General features: G+C 37.1%; 1 protein-coding gene across 14 annotated transcripts in view; it reads right to left on the bottom strand.

Moving 5' to 3' along the window:
* TUT4 (terminal uridylyl transferase 4) overlaps positions 1 to 18366 on the bottom strand; it is a 76177-nt gene that overhangs the window by 49402 nt on the left and 8409 nt on the right. For 6 of the 14 annotated variants that reach the window (XM_073357696.1, XM_073357687.1, XM_073357699.1 and 3 more), the window contains 5 exons: positions 15280 to 15958; positions 12948 to 13111; positions 11318 to 11434; positions 7001 to 7178; positions 2916 to 3004 (listed from right to left, as the gene is read on the bottom strand). In XM_073357696.1, coding sequence (XP_073213797.1) covers positions 2916 to 3004; positions 7001 to 7178; positions 11318 to 11434; positions 12948 to 13111; positions 15280 to 15844 — 1113 coding nt within the window. In that variant the 5' untranslated portion in view covers positions 15845 to 15958. Of the gene's footprint in view, positions 1 to 2915; positions 3005 to 7000; positions 7179 to 11317; positions 11435 to 12947; positions 13112 to 15279; positions 15959 to 16220; positions 16362 to 18366 lie in introns of all 14 variants that reach the window. The other 8 variants (XM_073357688.1, XM_073357689.1, XM_073357694.1 and 5 more) reach the window with 5 other exon arrangements.

The following is an 18366-nucleotide window of genomic DNA, read 5'->3' as shown; positions in this document are numbered from 1 at the left end:
ACAGAATACCATATATTTAAAGATTTTGGCTGTTTTCTACATTTTCATATATATTGATTTCAATTACAGCATACAATATGAAGTTCCAGTGCTCACTTTATATTTATTTTATTACAAATATTTGCACTGTAAAAACAAAAGAAATAGTATTTTTCAGGTTTCAGAGGAACAGCCGTGTTAGTCTGTATTCGCAAAAAGAAAAGGAGTACTTGTGGCACCTTAGAGACTAACCAATTTATTTGAGCATGAGCTTTCGTGAGCTACAGCTCACTTCATCAGATGAAGTGAGCTGTAGCTCACGAAAGCTCATGCTCAAATAAATTGGTTAGTCTCTAAGGTGCCACAAGTACTCCTAGTATTTTTCAATTCACCTAATATAAGTACTGTAGTACAATCTCTTTATCAAGAAAGCTGAACTTACAAATGTAAAATTATGTGCAAAAAAAAATCTTCATTCAAAAATAAAACAATATAAAACTTTAGAGGGTACAAGTCCACTGAATCCTACTTCTTGTTCAGCCAATTGTTCAGACAAACAAGTTTGTTTACATTTGCAGGAGATAAAGCTGCTCGCTTCTTGTTCACAATGTCACCTGAAAGTGAGAACAGGTGTTTGCATGGCACTGTTGTAGCGACGTCACAAGATATTTACATGCCAGATGTGCTAAAGATTCATATGTCCCTTCATGCTTCAACCACCATTTCAAAAGACTTGTGTCCATGCTGATAACGGGTTCTGCTCAATAACGATCCAAAGCAGTGCGGACCGATGCATGTTCATTTTCACCATCTGAGTCAGATGCCACCAACAGAAGGCTGATTTTCTTTTTAGGTGGTGTGATAAATGAAAGGCGGGGGGCAGAGGGGAGGGGGCAGCTCCCTTTTATGGACCCAGTCAGCCAGTTAGCTATAAAATCCCTCTTAGCAGCTGTTCTCTACTTGCTTTACCTGTAAAGGATTAAAAGTCTCACTGCAATGCATAGGTAAAAGGAAGTGAGTGGGCACCTGGCCAAAAGAGCCAATGGGAAGGCAGAACTTCTAAAAATTGAAACAAGACTCCCCTTTTGTCTGTCTGTTGTTGTTCTCAGGGAGAAGCAGACAAGGCTACAGTTATGCTGTATGGGCCAGGTATGAAAAATCATCAGTATCATACCTAGAAACTACTCATTTGAAATCCCAGATATGTAAGTAGATCAGGAAATGTCTAGGAAGACGCGATTAGGTTTCTCTCTTTTTATTTCTTTATTTCTTGTAGACTCCTCTGTGCTAACCCCAAATGATTTTGTTTCGCTTGTAACCTTTAAGTTGGACCTCAAGAAAGTTATTCTTGATGATTAATCCTTGTGTTTGTTTTTTAAATCTAGCAATAGCCTGAGTGTCCAGATGTATTTTCTTTCTTTCTGTTTTTAATAAAATTCACCTTTTTTAAGAACAGGATTGGGTTTTTGTGTCCTAAGAGGTTTGTGCGCATGTTGTTTAACTAGCTGGTGGCAATAGCTCATTTCCTTTGTTTTCTTTCTCAGCTCTTCTCCGGAGGGGGGTGGGTGGGTGAAGGGGCTTGAGGGTAGCCTAACAGGAAGGAATTCCCAAGTGCGCCTTCCTAGGTCCTTAAAGGGGTTTTGCACTTGGGTGGTGGCAGCATCTACCCATCCAAGGTCAGAGAAAAGCTGTAACCTTGGGAGTTTAATACAAGCCTGGAGTGGCCAGTATTAATTTTTAGAATCCTTGCAGGCCCCCACCTTCTGCACTCAAAATGCCAGAATGGGGAATCAGCCTTGACAAATGGTTTGGGATCTGCAGTTTCCACTTCGGAGTATTGCTCTTTTAAGATTTCTGAAAGCTTGCTCCACACCTCCTCCCTCTCAGATTTTGGAAGGCACTTCAGAGTCTTAAACCTTGGGTTGAGTGCTGTAGCTATCTTTAGAAATCTCACATTGGTACCTTCCTTGTGTTTTGTGAAATCTGCAGTGAAAGTGTTCTTAAAAAGAACAACATGTGCTGGGTCATCATCCAAAACTGCTATAACATGAAATACATGGCAGAATGTGGGTAAAATAGAGCAGGAGACATACAATTCTCCCCCAGTGAGTTCAGTCACAAATTTAATTAAAGCACTATTTTTTTTAACGAGTGCCATCAGCATGGAAGCATGTCCTCTGGCATGGTGGCGGAAGCATGAAGGCACATACAAATGTTTACCATATCTGGCACATAAATACGTTGCAATGCTGGCTACAAAGGTGCCATGAGAACATCTGTTCTAACTTTCAGGTTACACTGTAAATAAGAAGTGGGCAGCATTATCTCCTGTAAATGTAAACAAGCTTGTTTGTCTTAGCTGAACAAGAAGTAGGACTGAGTGGACTTGTAGGCTCTAAAGTTTTACATTGTTTTGTTTTTGAGTGCAGTTGTAACAAAAAAAAAATCTACATTTGTAAGTTGCACTTTCACAATAAAGGGATTGCACTACAGTACTTGTATGAGGTGAACTGAAAAATACTATTTCTTTTATCATTTTTACAGTACAAATATTTGTAATAAAAATAATACTATAAAGTGAGCAATGTATACTTTGTATTCTGTGTTGTAAGTCAAATCAATGTATTTTAAAATGTAGAAAAACATTCCAAAAATTTAATACATTTCAACTGGTATTCTATTGTTTAACAATGCAATTAAAACTGCGATTAATCATGATTAATTTTTTTAACCGTGATTAATTTTTTTGAGTTAATCACATGAGTTAACTGCGATTAATTGACAGCCCTACTTACAATATATTAAAATACCAAATAACATTCAAACTATGGGCTATTTGCTATTACAACAATTAGCCTTAGTGGAAGATACAGACAATGGAGCAGATATAAAGTGCAGGTTATTTACTCTTTTTAGTTTGACAAGATACTACTCACCTTGGAGGGAAATTTTATGTCAATATTAACATCACTGGTTTTAAAAGCAAATCTAGTTAGACAGGAGCCATACATCCTCAGTGAACACTCTGGAAAACAGAGAAAGGCTTTGTAACTGAGCTGGTTGCCTCCACTACGCCCTCTTATGGCCTAGGGTAAGCTACAGGTAGCCTGCCTCGTTTTCCCCTCTTGGACTGTTCTAATAAAATTTCCCATCAGGCTTTGTCTTGGTCAAAAGCAGCCCTCTATGAAGACTGGGTTTATTAATAAAACTCAAAACCCCAAAACAAAGTCCATTCATAAGTCCACACATCCCAAGATTTTTCTTTCTCTTCCCAGATCTTCCTGCCTGGGACCTTGGCAGTCTCTCCCCAGCTTGGAAAGAGTCTTTCCGGGAATGGGGGGAGGGCTGGGAAAGCCAGCAGGAAGTCTTACAGTATGGGACAACTGACTTGGCTTGCGCTAGGGGATAAAAAATAGCAGAACAGACATTCCTACATGGGCTCTGAGATCTACCCCCTTCACCATATTTCAGCACAAGCTTAGTCAGTTAACCCAGGCTCTGAGACTTGTTGCATGAGTCTGCTTGTTTTTTTAGCAGCGTATATGTATCATCCCAGGCCTCTGTGCCTAAGCTTTCCTCGGTCTCTGCAGACTCCACCACAGCTTCCTGGGCTCTCCCCACTTCACTACAACTTCCTGCTTCAGGGCTGAATTACCTGATTCAACTCAAGTATGCCTCATTCTGTAATCAAGGTTAGTTAGCTACAGCCCTCCTAGCCCTTAAGGGGCAAGCCACCCTATTATAGGTTTAAGTGATGATGGGCCAAATTATCCCTTCACTGAAGACATTTAAAACTTTCTTGAGACACTATATCTAACCTCAGCAGTTATACCCTAATGAATGATTAATCACCTCCCCCACTCGGTTACTCATTCTAGCCACACTTCCAATGTGGCATCACAGGAAACTCAAAGAACAAAATTTTCACACTCTCACAACAAAGAAAATATTGTTCTCTAAATTTTTATGCTGTAATTTATTTATTTTTTATCCTGTAAACTACAGTTAGTGTCATGGTATTAGTGTATACTTTTTAATAATGTTTAGGTGGTTATCAAGTAGCACTGTTCCACCTGAGTATCCAATGCCCTGCAAAACTTTTCTCTGATATACTCCTTTGCCACAAATATTACTCCTTGTATTTACCATGGCATCTGTGCCAAATAATTAGATTAGCAAGTGCTTGTGCATTATTCACTAGTAAAACTTACACACAAAACATAAGTTACCAACCTGGAAACCATCGTAGCCACAGAAGTACAGTAGCTACTTAAACAATTGTATTTCTATAGCTACAATGGTTTCTGACCAGTTGAAATACACATTAGGTCTGCTCTAAGCCAAACAATGGTATCGTAAGCAAATGCCATTCCATTGCACAACATCATTTATCAAACATTTTGATATAATTTATGTAGGAGACAATTATTCTGTGTTGTTTGTGCTGTAGTCATTGAACAAAATCTGGCTAGCCACAAAACTGGCAGTAGTCCCTCCTCCCCTCAATTTAGGACATGCTGCTAAAACAGTGTTAGTTGCCTTTATCCTGGCTGTGATCAAACCAAAGAATGTACAGATTCTCAGGAGAAATCATGGTTTGGTAGAAACTGTTTTCCACATATATACAGAACATTCCACTGACCAGAAGTAATGAGGCCCTGTGGAATAGACTTGTGTACGTTAACCATGGAGCTAAAGTTGTCAAAATCATCATTTTTCATGCATCCCTGCAAGACAGGAGTTGACTTGTTGTTGTTATGGTGGGCTCATGTGAACAAAACAAGCCAGAATGTTCATTTGTTCCTGGACTGTTACTGGATAAAAAATTTAGTCAGATTTTGATAAAAATCAAATCCAGAAACCAGTTTTTAAAAAGGAGCACAACAAATTGTCTTTCATTACTAGTATCATTTTCTCTATTTACCATCATATTTTAGTTAATATGCATAGTGTATGTTTAAGAAGCATAAGAGATAATTACCCCTAAAATGAACAAAAAAAGTCATAATTACTACTACACTCTTATTGAGAAGGAAAAAAAGCAGCTATTTATCAAACAAAAAAAGATGATAATATACTAATTTCTAGTCAGTTTTGATATAAATGAAATCTGCTAGAAAAAGCTATTGTCTACCAATGAAAAACCAATACCTCATTCACTGCAGCTTCTCTAATAATTGAAATATTGCTAACATAATGCTGACATATTTGTCTAACTTCAAATATCTGCTCTCTTGTTTTGAGTCTACCAATTAACATCATAGGAGATAACAAGAAGTTAAAGCGAAGAAGGAAAATAAAACCAACAATACAAATTATAGGGACATACATAAATTGGATTTGAAAGTTAAATATTTTGTTAGTGAAGTAACATGAGGGATGGCTGATGTATGAAGGTTTACAAAATATGTGATCAAAATAAAGCAAGAGAAGGAGGATGGATAAAGCTGATACTGAATCTACAGAGAGGTATTATGTATTTTGGCTGACCCAGCAGAGACAGTTTGCACAGCTGTTAAGAACAAAAAAGGTATTCAGGTGATTCTTGGAAGCCATAATAGACCTCCAGAGCTGTAAGAGAAGGAGAAGAAAGGAAATAAAGGCAAAATTAAAAAATTACATCTGGAAGGTTTTGATGAAATTGAACAAGACAAAGGTACTTTAATCAATAAGTGGAAATTCTGTAAAAAAATAAGCAACAAGGTTATCTAGTCTATTAATTTAAATGGAATTTACATTTTGTCTAGAAAGCATATATGGCCTGATTTTAAAAGGTGATCAGCACCTGCAGCTCCCACTGACTTCAGTGGGATTTGTGGGTCATCAGCACTTCTGAATATCAGACCCATAGTGAATGTTAAAACAGCAACTTTCTTGATAATTTTCAAAATTCTGATGTTACTATCCATAACCACCACAGGCCTTTGCAATGCATGGTTCATATCTGGCAAGTGCAATAATACTGAAATCACTGAAAGTCCAAAGAAAACAAATTTAAGGCCAGAGTTAATCCCACTAGAAACATACACCTATCAGGAATAATTATTTAAAGAGATCACTGAGACTGAAATGTCATTGACTGCACACAATCTTTTTCACTAACAGATGTGCCATCCTGGTTATTTACTAATCCCCAGGTTGTTTACAAATTCAGTCAAGCTAGTTTATGTCATTACTGCATTGGTGAGGGTCACTCACCATTGAACTTCTACCTGTGAGTGGCAGTAAAAAGAGAGAGCACAAACAGCATGAAATAACATTTAGAATTTAGATACTCAGATTTAAACAAAATTATCAACTTCTACCAGCAATTTTGCTCAGTTGAGGATCCATTGCCCTCATATTTAACATGGAGAGACCTGTGAGAGCTATGCTCCTTCTTGATTTGAGCGACCTCCACTTTCAGTAAAAGAATGCATATGAGGACCTGTAGGCCATGTTTCACCTATGTATCAAGAGTGAACTGTAAATAAAACTATTGGGATTGGGTTGTTTTTTTTGCTGTTTCTTTTTAATTTTTTTAAAATTTTATTAATTAAAGTCTTGTCTATCCTGACAGATTCCACAGACAACTGGAGAACTAGTAGAGAAAAAGTAAAAATTAATTGAGAAGGGAAGTGATATTTAGTCACACTGTTTAAAACTCTTTATTTTGTTTACACCTATTTAATTTAAATGTATTACAAATACTTGTAAGAAGAAAGATCTTCGTTGTAGCCACACCACTATGATTAAGGACTGGAACTTTGATCCTAAAAATGCTTGTGTAACGTTAAGCGCATATGTAAGAGTTTGTGCAACTGAGAGCTAAATCTCTTTGAGACCTCAAACAAGCCAGCTAACAAAACCAGGGAAGGTAAGACTTGACATTCCTGATACTTCTAAAGATATAATAAAGATATTTCAAAACAAAATTAAAACTATTCCAAACTGATGAAGAGACCAAGATTTAACTTATAATTGTTAGAATAAATTAAGAGAATGTCTTGTATTTAAAGAAAATGAGGGAGATCACACATACCTGGTAAGGGCTGTTGAATAATCTTCTCCATCTCGTTTACAATTTCTTGGCGGATTCTGAAGTCATCATCCGATATGCCTTGTTCATTTGCTGCCTCCATGAGCGTAAAAGTCAAAGCAGCCACCTGTGCAGGGGAGGAAGGTGGGAGGCCACGCAGCTCATTTTCTTCCTGTTTTTCCTGGAGAATTTTTGGATGATAAGAAGATAATTGTACTTGATTATATTATTTTTAACTTGAGGGTTTGCTTTATATGGTGCCCTGAGCAGCCCATTTCCACAGGATTCAAACTCTGCACAGCCCAATTGGCATATATGACAACTGGGCTCATGGAAATGACACTGGATGCTCCATTTAGCAAAGGAGCAGGTTCTTGCAGAGCCAACAGCCAAAGAGGGAATCTGAAAGCTTATGTTCCCTGAATTACATTTGCATGGCTGAGAGCTCTGAAACAGAGTTTATCCGAAGACATGAAAGAAGATGTAATTTTTTTCTTGCACAATAAACACTAGTGATTGAAAGGCGAGCCCATGTGCAGGACTCCAATGAGGCAAACAGTTTCCTCTGACTCCCAATTAAATATAAGGGGCTGGTTCTCCTCTCACTACAGCCCAACCAGTTACTCTCATCAGGTGCTAGTTTTAATCAATTGCATTGTAATAATTAACTTCATCTATTGGAGATAACTACTTTAGGAGCATTAAAACCTGATACATCTCAGATCACATGGAATCAGCAGTGACCACCAATTGGTTCTGAAATTCACTGATTAATTGAAATTGTATGACTCACCATGGAAACATCTTAAGCAATAGCATAGTTTTTGAATAAGTGAATAACAACCTGTTATGCATCCACACAACATACCACCATAATAAAAGTGTTCTACCAGATCTCCACACTTATATGAACACAGTTAAGTTTATTTATCAAGTTAGCTCTATTTTGATTTCCTTACTTTAAAAATTAAAACTTGACAACAAAAAATAATATAAATTTTGCAAGATTTTTTTAAATTATTTATTTTGTCACTGTTGGGTTTGCTTTTCTGTGGGGTTTGTTTTTTGTTTGTTTAGGGGTTTTTTGGTGCAGAAGCTGCTATTGGTAAGCTAGTTTAGTCACTCATTAAGATAAATGTATCTATCCTCAGCTCTACTGGAATATTAATGTTAAATAATATTAATAAAAAAGAGTGTATACTTAGATGTATAAAATTAGAAACACATGATATTTTTAGGGCTTGACCCAAGTCTTAGACCCATTGGATGGGAATGGATGGGCATATTTTACAAAATACCATTTAAAAGTTTATTTTGCACCCATCATTGCGAATCTGGACTTACTCTATAAATTAAAATTACAGTGGACAACAAATGGCGTAGATCAAACCCAGCTCTTCACTCATTAATTAGAAGTATCCACATCTCACCCTCCCACCCTGACTATTCGGATATACCAATGTAGCAACAGTGGCCAAAAACACCTTACCTCACATCTCCTGGCTAGATCATGCCCTTTGGTCTCAAATGCAGAACTAATTATAGGGATCTGTGATTTTTGTGACTTCAAGATTGGATTATTACAACACACTATACCTTAGTCTGACCCAAAAGACAACCCACAAACTACAGATAATTCAGCACACAAAAATCCACCTATTAAGTGAAGCAGACCAATGAGAGCACATCATACCAAAACTTTGTGCCATACATAGGCTGCCAGTTCAGTTCTGAGAAGTCCAAGAGCCCAGTCCTTATCATTAAAGACCTAAATAGGCTAGGACCAGTCTATCTCAAGGACTTCCCCTTTCTGTGCAGCTCCCCAAGTCATTCATATTCAATAGAGATGTCATGAGTGATGGAATCCTGATATGAATTATAAGCTGAAGAAGCTCTTTCTCAATAGATTCAATAGAGTGCTCTCAACTGTAGAATATGCTACCACTGGAGATTAGGGTATGGCCAAGTCTTGCAATCTTCAGACCACAATGTAGAACTCTTCATCAGGTATTTGCTCCAACAACTAAGCTTCAGAATGTCCCCAGCAACCTGCTCCTGGAGAAAAACACTTATATCCATCTACTCATAATGGAGTGGCTTAAAAGTAAATGGTGACAAGGGAAGATCAGGTTTCTTCTCTTGAAGGATTAATGAGGACCTTTTTTAAAATTTTATGGCATTTAGATATTACAGAAATAGACATATTAGAAATTACTCCTGGGAGAATTCTGCACTACTGCGCGTGCTCATAATTAATGAGCCACACATATTTTTAATTTTTTGCACAGAAAAAACCATCTGATGAAATGTGGCTGCAGTTCTGCCTTTTGCCCACCAGAGGGTGCTGTGGCAATAGAACACAACAGCAGTTCCCAGCCAGCGAGGGAAGAGAAAGAGCCTGCCTTTCTTCACAGTACCAGTCAAGCCAGGTCAGGAGACAAGAGCTATGCGGAGACAGAGCATGGGCTGCTGGGGGAGAAGGGGTGTTCAGACAGGGGCTCATAAGGGCTAGTGGGGGAGGACAGACTGGGGCACAGGCTGAATGGGAGTGGAGGCAGAGGGCCACAGGGGTGAGGGAAGTGCAGGGCCACATGGTGATGGGGTGGGGGGTTCAGAGCTACATAGGGATAGGGAGGTGGCTGGAGAGGAGCACAGAGACACATGGGGACGGAAGAGTGGGGACAGCGGGAGGGGGTGCAGGGTCACATGGGGATGGTGGAGTGGGAGTTTGAGTGGGGGTAGAGGGACACATGTGGAAGGGTGTGCAAGAACACATGGGGGCACAGGGAGACAGAGGCAGATGTTCCTGACTGAATGGGAGAGGCTAGGGATCAGCCAGCGTCTGAATGGGAACACTCCCTAACAATCCCTCCCCAACTCTCAAAAAATTTTGTTCCATACTTTTCCCATCCATACCCAACAACCCTCCAAGTTCACACCCAGGCTCCTTCCAGGCAATTTACTTCCCTCTCCCTCAGCTCCTCCATTATCCCTGATTCCCCCAAGCCTCTGCACTGCTTCTGAGGGCTGCGGGAAATATGGTTCTGTATTGTAGTTTAAATGAACTATTATCAGAGTTCTGTATTAATATGCCTAATAAGGCATCTATTTGTCAAAAAACAAAAACATTTCCTGAATCTTTTGTTGTCGTCTGTGTTGTTACAGACATACTTGTTGACAAATATTTTGAAATAAATGACCAAAAATAATTGAAACTTGCGTGATTATATTGTGTTATTTTGACAAATAAAATCTACAGAATTTTGCATAATATATTATGCACATAATTTTTAAATTTTTGTTGCAGAATTCCTCCAGGAGTATAAAAATGCTTCTGAAAAAATTACTATTTTTATATGCGACATTATAATGGGCCACACCAACTGGCTAACATGGCAATGTACCCCACAGAAGTTCTGTTTTTTATAGGTAGTACTTCTAAGAGTGAACTTTATCAAAAATTTTAGCTCCAAGTATCAGAGGGTGAATTAGACACTTCTGAGTCACCTGGATAGGTTTGTGGGTCAGGTATTCCACATTCTGTATTTTCTAGTTCAAAGGAAATTTTATATTATATAGAGAATTCTGGTTACAACATAAACAGTATTACCATATATACTCGTTCACAAGCCAAATATTTTTGGTAAAAAAATGACACATCAAAGAGCGGGGGTCAGCTTATAAACGGGTCTACACCAAAATTTGATGATTTTAAACTCTATGAAATCATTGAATTGAAAATCTAATACATTGTTGTTTTGTTTACCTGGAGCATCTGCAGGCATGGAGCCCCTCAGTGCCCTGTGGCCACGGATTGCTGTTCCCAGCCAATGGGAGCTGCAGGAAGTGGCACTACTTCCCGCAGCTCCCACTGGCTGGGAATGGCAAAGCACAGCCACTGGGAGCAGAGGGGCTCCGTGCCTGCGAATGCTCCAGGTAAACAAATCATCCCGACCTGCCAGCGGCTTACCCTGACGGGCCGGGAACCGAAGTTTGCCAACCCCTGAAATATAGGGTCGGCTTATGAAAGGGTCATACAGTTTTTACCATTTTTACTTATCCATCTTGGGGGAGTCGGCTTATAATTGAGTAAATACGGTACATATTGTAAAGTACATTATAAAAAGATTAATAACCTGAAATAGATTCAGTTACAAAATACTTAGCCAGCACTAATCTCACAAAAAACAATTACTTTTTTTTTTAGTTCTGATTTATCAGATTCACAGCATATGCTATCAAAAAAGTAACCTGAAATTCTTACTACAAAACAAAATGTATGTATTTCACCAGACTCAAAGTCTTCATTAATTAACTTACCATTATATTTTTCTTATGGCGTTTTTCTTTAATGTGCTTGTGAGCTCCCTGGATATTTTCAATGTGAACCAAGCAGAGTTTGCATAGATACTGGCAATTCGCATATTCTGGGGAGCGCTGAAAAAAAGAGGCCAACATTTTTTTTAAAAAGAGACTTAAATACTTCTGCCAGTACTCCATGACCAATTGTGTCAATAATAAACAGTACTTGGCATTAATACAGCACTTTTCAAGTCAAAGTACTTTACAAATATTAATTAATGAAACTTAACAAGACCTCTGTGGGTTGGATTATCCCCATTGGACATGAGATGAAAGTGACTTGCCCAAGGCCACGTAACATGTTAGTGTCAGAGCCAAGAGTAAGACTCACAAGTTTCTGGCTTCTAAACCTTAGCTCAGGATCACTAAGCCAATCCCTTCTCTTTCTCAAGCTCTTAAAATGTAAGGATCTGTAAAATCTCAGCATCAATCCTCCCAATGTCTTTTTCCAAATTGACAAGAAGGGATATATTCACTATAGTGTCAGCCTACACATGTACTCCCTTTTTCTGCCATCTTTTGTAATTTTAAAAAGTATGTATTACCATCATCCCTCCATTCTAACATGTTTATATTTGATAAATCCACAAAGCATTTTGGAAATGTCAGCTATTCAAATAGTATGGGGATTAATGCATACATTAATTTTAACATTCATTTTAAAACACTATTTGCTCTTGCTGAATTTGGTCTTTTGTGGTTTCACAAAAACTTGATATTTTCTGAATACGCTTAATATTTTCTGATTAAAATGTCAATGTAAAATAACGTGGCCATTTTGCTTTTACCAACATAATACTCTGAGCCTTTATTTCATTTGTTTGACGAAGAAACCGAACAAGATAAAGCCAAATATCAATCTGCTGGGGCTCGTTTGACTAGTTTGGGGGGAGGGTGAAGGATCTCCTCAATACTGAGGCAGACCAAAAAATCTTCTGAGTACACTTCAAAAGCAGAGGGAATCTTTTTGTTTTCTTAAATATCCATATACTGATTTGGGTATTGCTTTAGATCAGTTTAAAGGGGAAGGTTTTCAGGGATAGAAATGTATGGCATATGTAGGGTATTTACCAGTGTTTTTAATTTTATAGATCTAAAGGATCCACTGCTTATCTATCTTAGGTGTTTACAGAATGTCACTTGTCCTAGTACTGTAAATAATGGAAGTTTGGCATTCATTATTTACAGTACTAGGACAAGTGACATTGTGTAAACACCTAAGATAGATAAGCAGTGGATCCTTTAGATCTATAAAATTAAAAACACTGGTAAATACCCTACATATGCCATATGGGAGATCTATGTTCAATTTTCAGTCAATGTTTCTTGCTCTCCAGGCCAGCAAGACTGAGGAAGCAGTCAGCTGTAATGGATAGTGTCTTATGTCACCCAAAAGAACCATTCTAAATAAAGAAGGAATAGTGGCAATATGGTCAAAAGGAAGTCCTATCCAAACAAAAGTATGGTGATCATGATGCGAAGTCTCATAGGCCTGGGGCTAAAAAGGCTCTTTACCAGAGCTACAGAATACACTGAATTTCCCTTCGCCCTAGATGAGAAAAAAAGGAACAAGAATATTACAACCTACTTTTTCTAGTCGGGAGATATAATCTCTTTCCAGTCGCTCTTCTGCTTGTTTCAAGCCTAGTTGCTGTTCTGCCGTCAAAGTAGACTCATCAATCACAGCAGTGTTTTCTAAATATTCAGTCTCCAAATTATGTTCTTTAGTTGATTCAGGATTCTTCATTTTGCCTGGAGAAAGAAGTTGGCACTTAATTATTGTTTTCCAGAATAACTTTTTTTAAATGGGGAGGACGACGAGGTAAGCATTAGAAACAACATAAGGTATTCTGTAGGTGCTTTCACGCAGGAGTCAACTCTGTGGGCTAAACATGAGAACATTCACCGGTACTTTTTAAATAGCATCACATCGGGCTTTAGTTACTTGGTTCCCAAAGACATCAATGGGAATCAAATGGAAAATATCATAAACAACAACAATATAAGTGTAACCTTGCGTCTCTACAGAGAAAAGACTACATTAGAATCTCTTCAATGCTCTTAAGATACCATACCTTCCAATGATGCATTACAGGCGAGTCTCATCTTACGCTGGGGTTACATTCCGCAGTCAGCGCATAAAGCGAAAATCACATATAGTCAAAATTATACTGAGTGTAATGGCAGATGGAATTGCCCACACTACGGGTACAGGATTTAAATGGTTATTTTTCTCTTTTTTTTTGTTTTTGCTGACCGCACAAAGCTGAATTCGCGCATTTTAAATGCACGTAAGATGAGACTCGCCTGTACTATTGTTTGTTTACCACCCTTAAGAGGAACTAAAGAGCCAAGTATTTAATATAAGTGTTCTATCAAAGAAGAGAAAAAATGTAAGATATCAGTACTGTGTAAGAGTTTTGTGCAAAGACGATGTTGTAGGAGGTAAGCTGTTTGGTGCAGTAATCATCTTTTTGTTATGATTACATACAGCATGTGGCATAAAAGGACCGTGATGTGCCATGAGAATACAAATAATAAATTATAATAAGATTTAAATTGTTACACTGCATGTTTAGTCAAGAAAACTACCAGAAAGCTACTTTAAATAAATTCACAGAAAAATGTTTTACAAGGCTACTATCTAGACATTTCAATTGCACCCACTTACTAAGTCAATATGATGTTAAGAACATACTTATGTTCTGTGACACATTAGCATTCTATGGCTGTTCACAGCAACCATGCTGCATTGGAATGTTGTCATTTATAAATATATAAGTTTTTGAAATTACAGTCCCTCCTGAAGACTATAATCTGCACACAGTTTGTTAATGTACGCAACCATCTACAGTGTACGCTATTCTTATGAGCATAGACCACATCAGTGGGAGTGTTACCAAGAACAACTAGATTTTACAAGAGTAAGGAGAAGAGGGCATTGAGATAGATAGCCTGGTGACACAGACTGGAAATTGCTTAGTTATCTGATCCCTAAGTATGGTCTGTGGATGACTGGTGGTCCATGCAACACTTGCTGGCTTTCTATATATAGCTGGCTAGTCATATGCTATTGGTTTTCCAAACTGGTTCCTGCTGCTAAATTTTATCAAGACAGTTAAAAACACATTAAATATTTTACTAATATTACTTTTCCACATCAGCAGTTGCTGTATTTACCACAGGGATGCAGTGTGACCACAAACAAAAGGGAAAGCAGTCTTCACAATAGCAAGTGGCTCATGACCCATTTCTATTAAAAGCCACACTTTGAAACAGTTCGAAAATTCCTGAACTAAGGGGCTAACTCAGAAGGAAATGAACTCTGATGCATGGATTACATTCTGAAGCTGAAGCAGACTTAAATACGAAGGGTTCACAAGAGTGGCTGCTGGCAGTATCTAGACTGAAAAGAAGCTGTCTTTTTTTGCAGAACAAAAATAGCATAGCAATCAGGTAAAGGACAAGTGTGTGTGTGTCTTCTTCATGTTTACAGTGAAGTTTTCTTAAACTTGGATGTAGTTGATTTTTGTCTGCACTTTAAAAACAGTATTACTAACAGGCATCTAGGTAAGAGAGCATGATATTTTGAAGATTTCTGTTTAAATGTTTTCTAATTTCACAAAATAGCCTGAAATTGACACACAATCAGTTAAAATGTGGTTCTAAATAAATTTAAGATATTGCATAATCACTTTTAAACAACATAGAAAAGAAATTTAGTTAAATGCTATTCTTATGACCTTTATTCTCCAAGTAACAAAGGATCTATATTCACAGTACACTCTTTGTAACCGTGCTTGACGATTTTCTGTATGTAACTGAGAAGATATGCAAAGCAAAAATACTTCAGAGCCCATTTCAGATTGTTAACAATTTCTCAAAGAAACCTGAATGAAGTAGTGTGCTTTAATACTCACTGAAGTCATCAGACTTGTGCTCCACTGTTCTTTGTTCTGAAACTGTCTTACCAGAGTCACCAGTCTGATCCATGCTTGTTTTCGACATATGAACTCCTGGTGGATTTTCCAAAACCAATTTTCCAATTTGTGTAGCTGGTAAGGTTTCCATACTGACTCCATTCCCAGAAATATGGGAGCTTGGAGAGTTTTCTCCTGTCTGCTGAACTTTTATCTGTTTCAGGTTTTCTGCTGCTGCTGCTGGTAAATTAGATTTTTTTTTTGCTTTGCCATGACTTCGATCCTGAAGGTTTGACCCCACATCTTTAGATCCAGGAATACAACTATTTACTTTACATGATTTATTTTCTCCTGATTTTACAGAACAAACATCATTTTGTTTACTCTTTTTGCTACTGTTCCCACTTGGAGAACTTCTCCCAACATCTTTTACAGATTTATCATTTCTACTGTGTTTATAATTCTGATTGTTTATAACTCTGACTGCTTTGCCTTCTTCACAGACAACACAGGTAGACTTTCTTGGGTCATGATTTCCATTTTTTGAGCTCTTGGCCTCTTCCATTATAGCGAAGACCTGCTTCTTCTGTCACTTGAGACTACTTGAAACGCAATTCTCCAGTAATATTATGTTGATTAAAATCCACTGTTTGGGCATGGGAATCTGGCTGATTGTCTGCTGGAGAAAAACAACAGTAAGCATTTAAAAATATGACAGGAACAATATCAAAACTCTAAGAAAATATGTATTAAACAGACCTCTCTCTAAGGAGTAAGGAAATGTATTGAACTGAATTATGTTGAAAGGAAGAAGTACTTTTCCAAAAACAGTTTTCAACAATAAAATCTATATTATTCTTAAAGTAAAATAATGAAAGACTCAAGAATATTTTCCTAATAGGGGAAAGGAAGAGACAAAAGAGCAGCAAAAAAACTCTCACACAGTTTTAAACTGTCATCAGGTCTGTTTTCTCTCTTTTCTACACTGTTGTGGTGGTGTTATATATCGAATATTTGTCATCAAATACCATCTCCTCTTCTTTTGGCTTTAGAAAAGCAGTAAGAATTAAGGAAATCTATAACTACAGTGAAGAAAACAAGTTAATTGAAATATTAAAAACACACAAGACAAAATTACTCAAATAAAATGTATGACTAAAATCAGCCCCTGAGGAAAGCTAATTCAGTTCTATCAATTCAAGAAAAATAATTTTTTTCTCGCACTCAAATGGTTAAGAAGCATGGATTTGGCCCTCTATTTACTGTGGAGCCTGTATGCACAGAACCTTGGGTAATAAGCTTTTGGACATAAACTACTCAGACAAAATGTCATGACAAATACATTAATTTATATAATATGTAGCTTCTTCAACTGCTAGAGTTGTCTAAATAGTCTACCTAACCTTAGATTAGCTAAACCCCTTTGAACCCTGATTCCTTGAGGAGGGCATCATCAGCACTCAATTCTGGGGTACAGGGCTTATTTGTTTGACCAGGCTTTCAATTTAATTTAACAGTAAATGGGAAGACTGATAAGCAGTAGGATTCCGTTTGTTTGTAACAACTGATTGTTTGTGTTAATGCGAAGCAAGGAGATGGATTTGTGATAGGCACTAATACAAATGTCTAAATAATTTTGAAATGATAAGTATTATAAAGGGCTGAGAATTAAGTGATCCATAATATGCAGGCAAAAGAACAATTCTATATGTAACTCCACAAATATGTGAATATGAAATGTAAAGCTGACACTTTACCAACTATGTTACATGTTGTGGGTAGCAACCACGGGAATTTATGGGTGCTTATTTAACCATCAAAACAAGTACCCATATTGTTCTATTGGGAAAAAATGTAAGACTGACTAAATGGCAATTAAGTTCAAGCCACTAGATTCTACTAGATTGTAATTCATGCAAAACTTCATTAAAACTACAGTGGAAGGAACAACAATCAGGTTAAAATTATATACTTGTAAAAACCAGATTTCCTTATATGTGTTATAAAACCTCAGATTATATACACTGAACATATAAAAGGCTAATGTACTAATAGTCACTTATGATATTTTACTTTCAGCATTTCTCTCAGCTTGAAAATAGACTAATCAATTTCACTTTCTGGCTTGTTAATTTGTATTTTTTGGCTAGCAAACACTTCAGGAAAAGGTTTAAATTCCCTACTACAAACTGTTGGAAACCATGTATTTATATTACTGGTTTTATAAAACCTTACCTTAAAAAAAACTCAAACACACACCATCACACTGTATTTTGGGCCTAGATCTATAAGGCATGTACGGTAGTTTTAATTTACTGTGTATTTTGCCTCTTCAAGAGCAAAGGGAAGAATAATAACTGTCCAATATTTCAGCTATAACTTTCTCCATAAACAGAATGCATATTATCACTGTTTTCAATTGGTTATGTTGGAGCACATAGATTTAAAAATAAATCAATAAATAAAATAAAGTCAAAAATTGGTCTTGTCAAGTTAAGCCTCAATAGTCATCAACTTTAGTTTTACATAAAACCATACAAAATGAACATAGAAATGACCTACATATTATCAAATTCATTCCAATGCACAGGCAGAAAAGATTCTCTCTTAACTATACTGAACTGATATTACAACTACCAGCTATTAAAGTGTTATTACACTTCACTCTAACTCTAGCTCTTGGCCCAATGGCCAAAAAACCAAGACAGTAAATGTGATTCTTATTGGGCTTGGAATTAATACTTTTACATTCCCTCTCTAGTGTGAGAGATATAAAATACTACACAGATAACTGTAAGCTATACTACTGTTGGATCATATTAAAGAAGTTCTGTATTAAAATCACAAATGAGTTTGATTCCCCGTAGTTTAAATTCCAGGATATTACTAATTAAGAGGTATCTTGGGTTTTGGTACTGTTTCTCTCCCTCTATGTGTGAAACTTGCAAGTTGCTAATTGTATTAGTATATTCTAAGACAGAGTCTGTTCTCAAAGCAATCCTTTGTAACAACAACGACTCAAATAGAGAGAGACTCAAAGCAATACTCTGTAACAACAGAAACAGCACCCAGAGACTCCCCGCCCTT

The sequence above is a fragment of the Lepidochelys kempii genome, chromosome 8, assembly GCF_965140265.1.
Source record: "Lepidochelys kempii isolate rLepKem1 chromosome 8, rLepKem1.hap2, whole genome shotgun sequence".
Lineage (NCBI taxonomy): Eukaryota > Metazoa > Chordata > Testudines > Cheloniidae > Lepidochelys > Lepidochelys kempii.
Note: the sequence above shows the minus strand (reverse complement) of the source record. Positions and strands in the feature narration are given on the sequence as shown.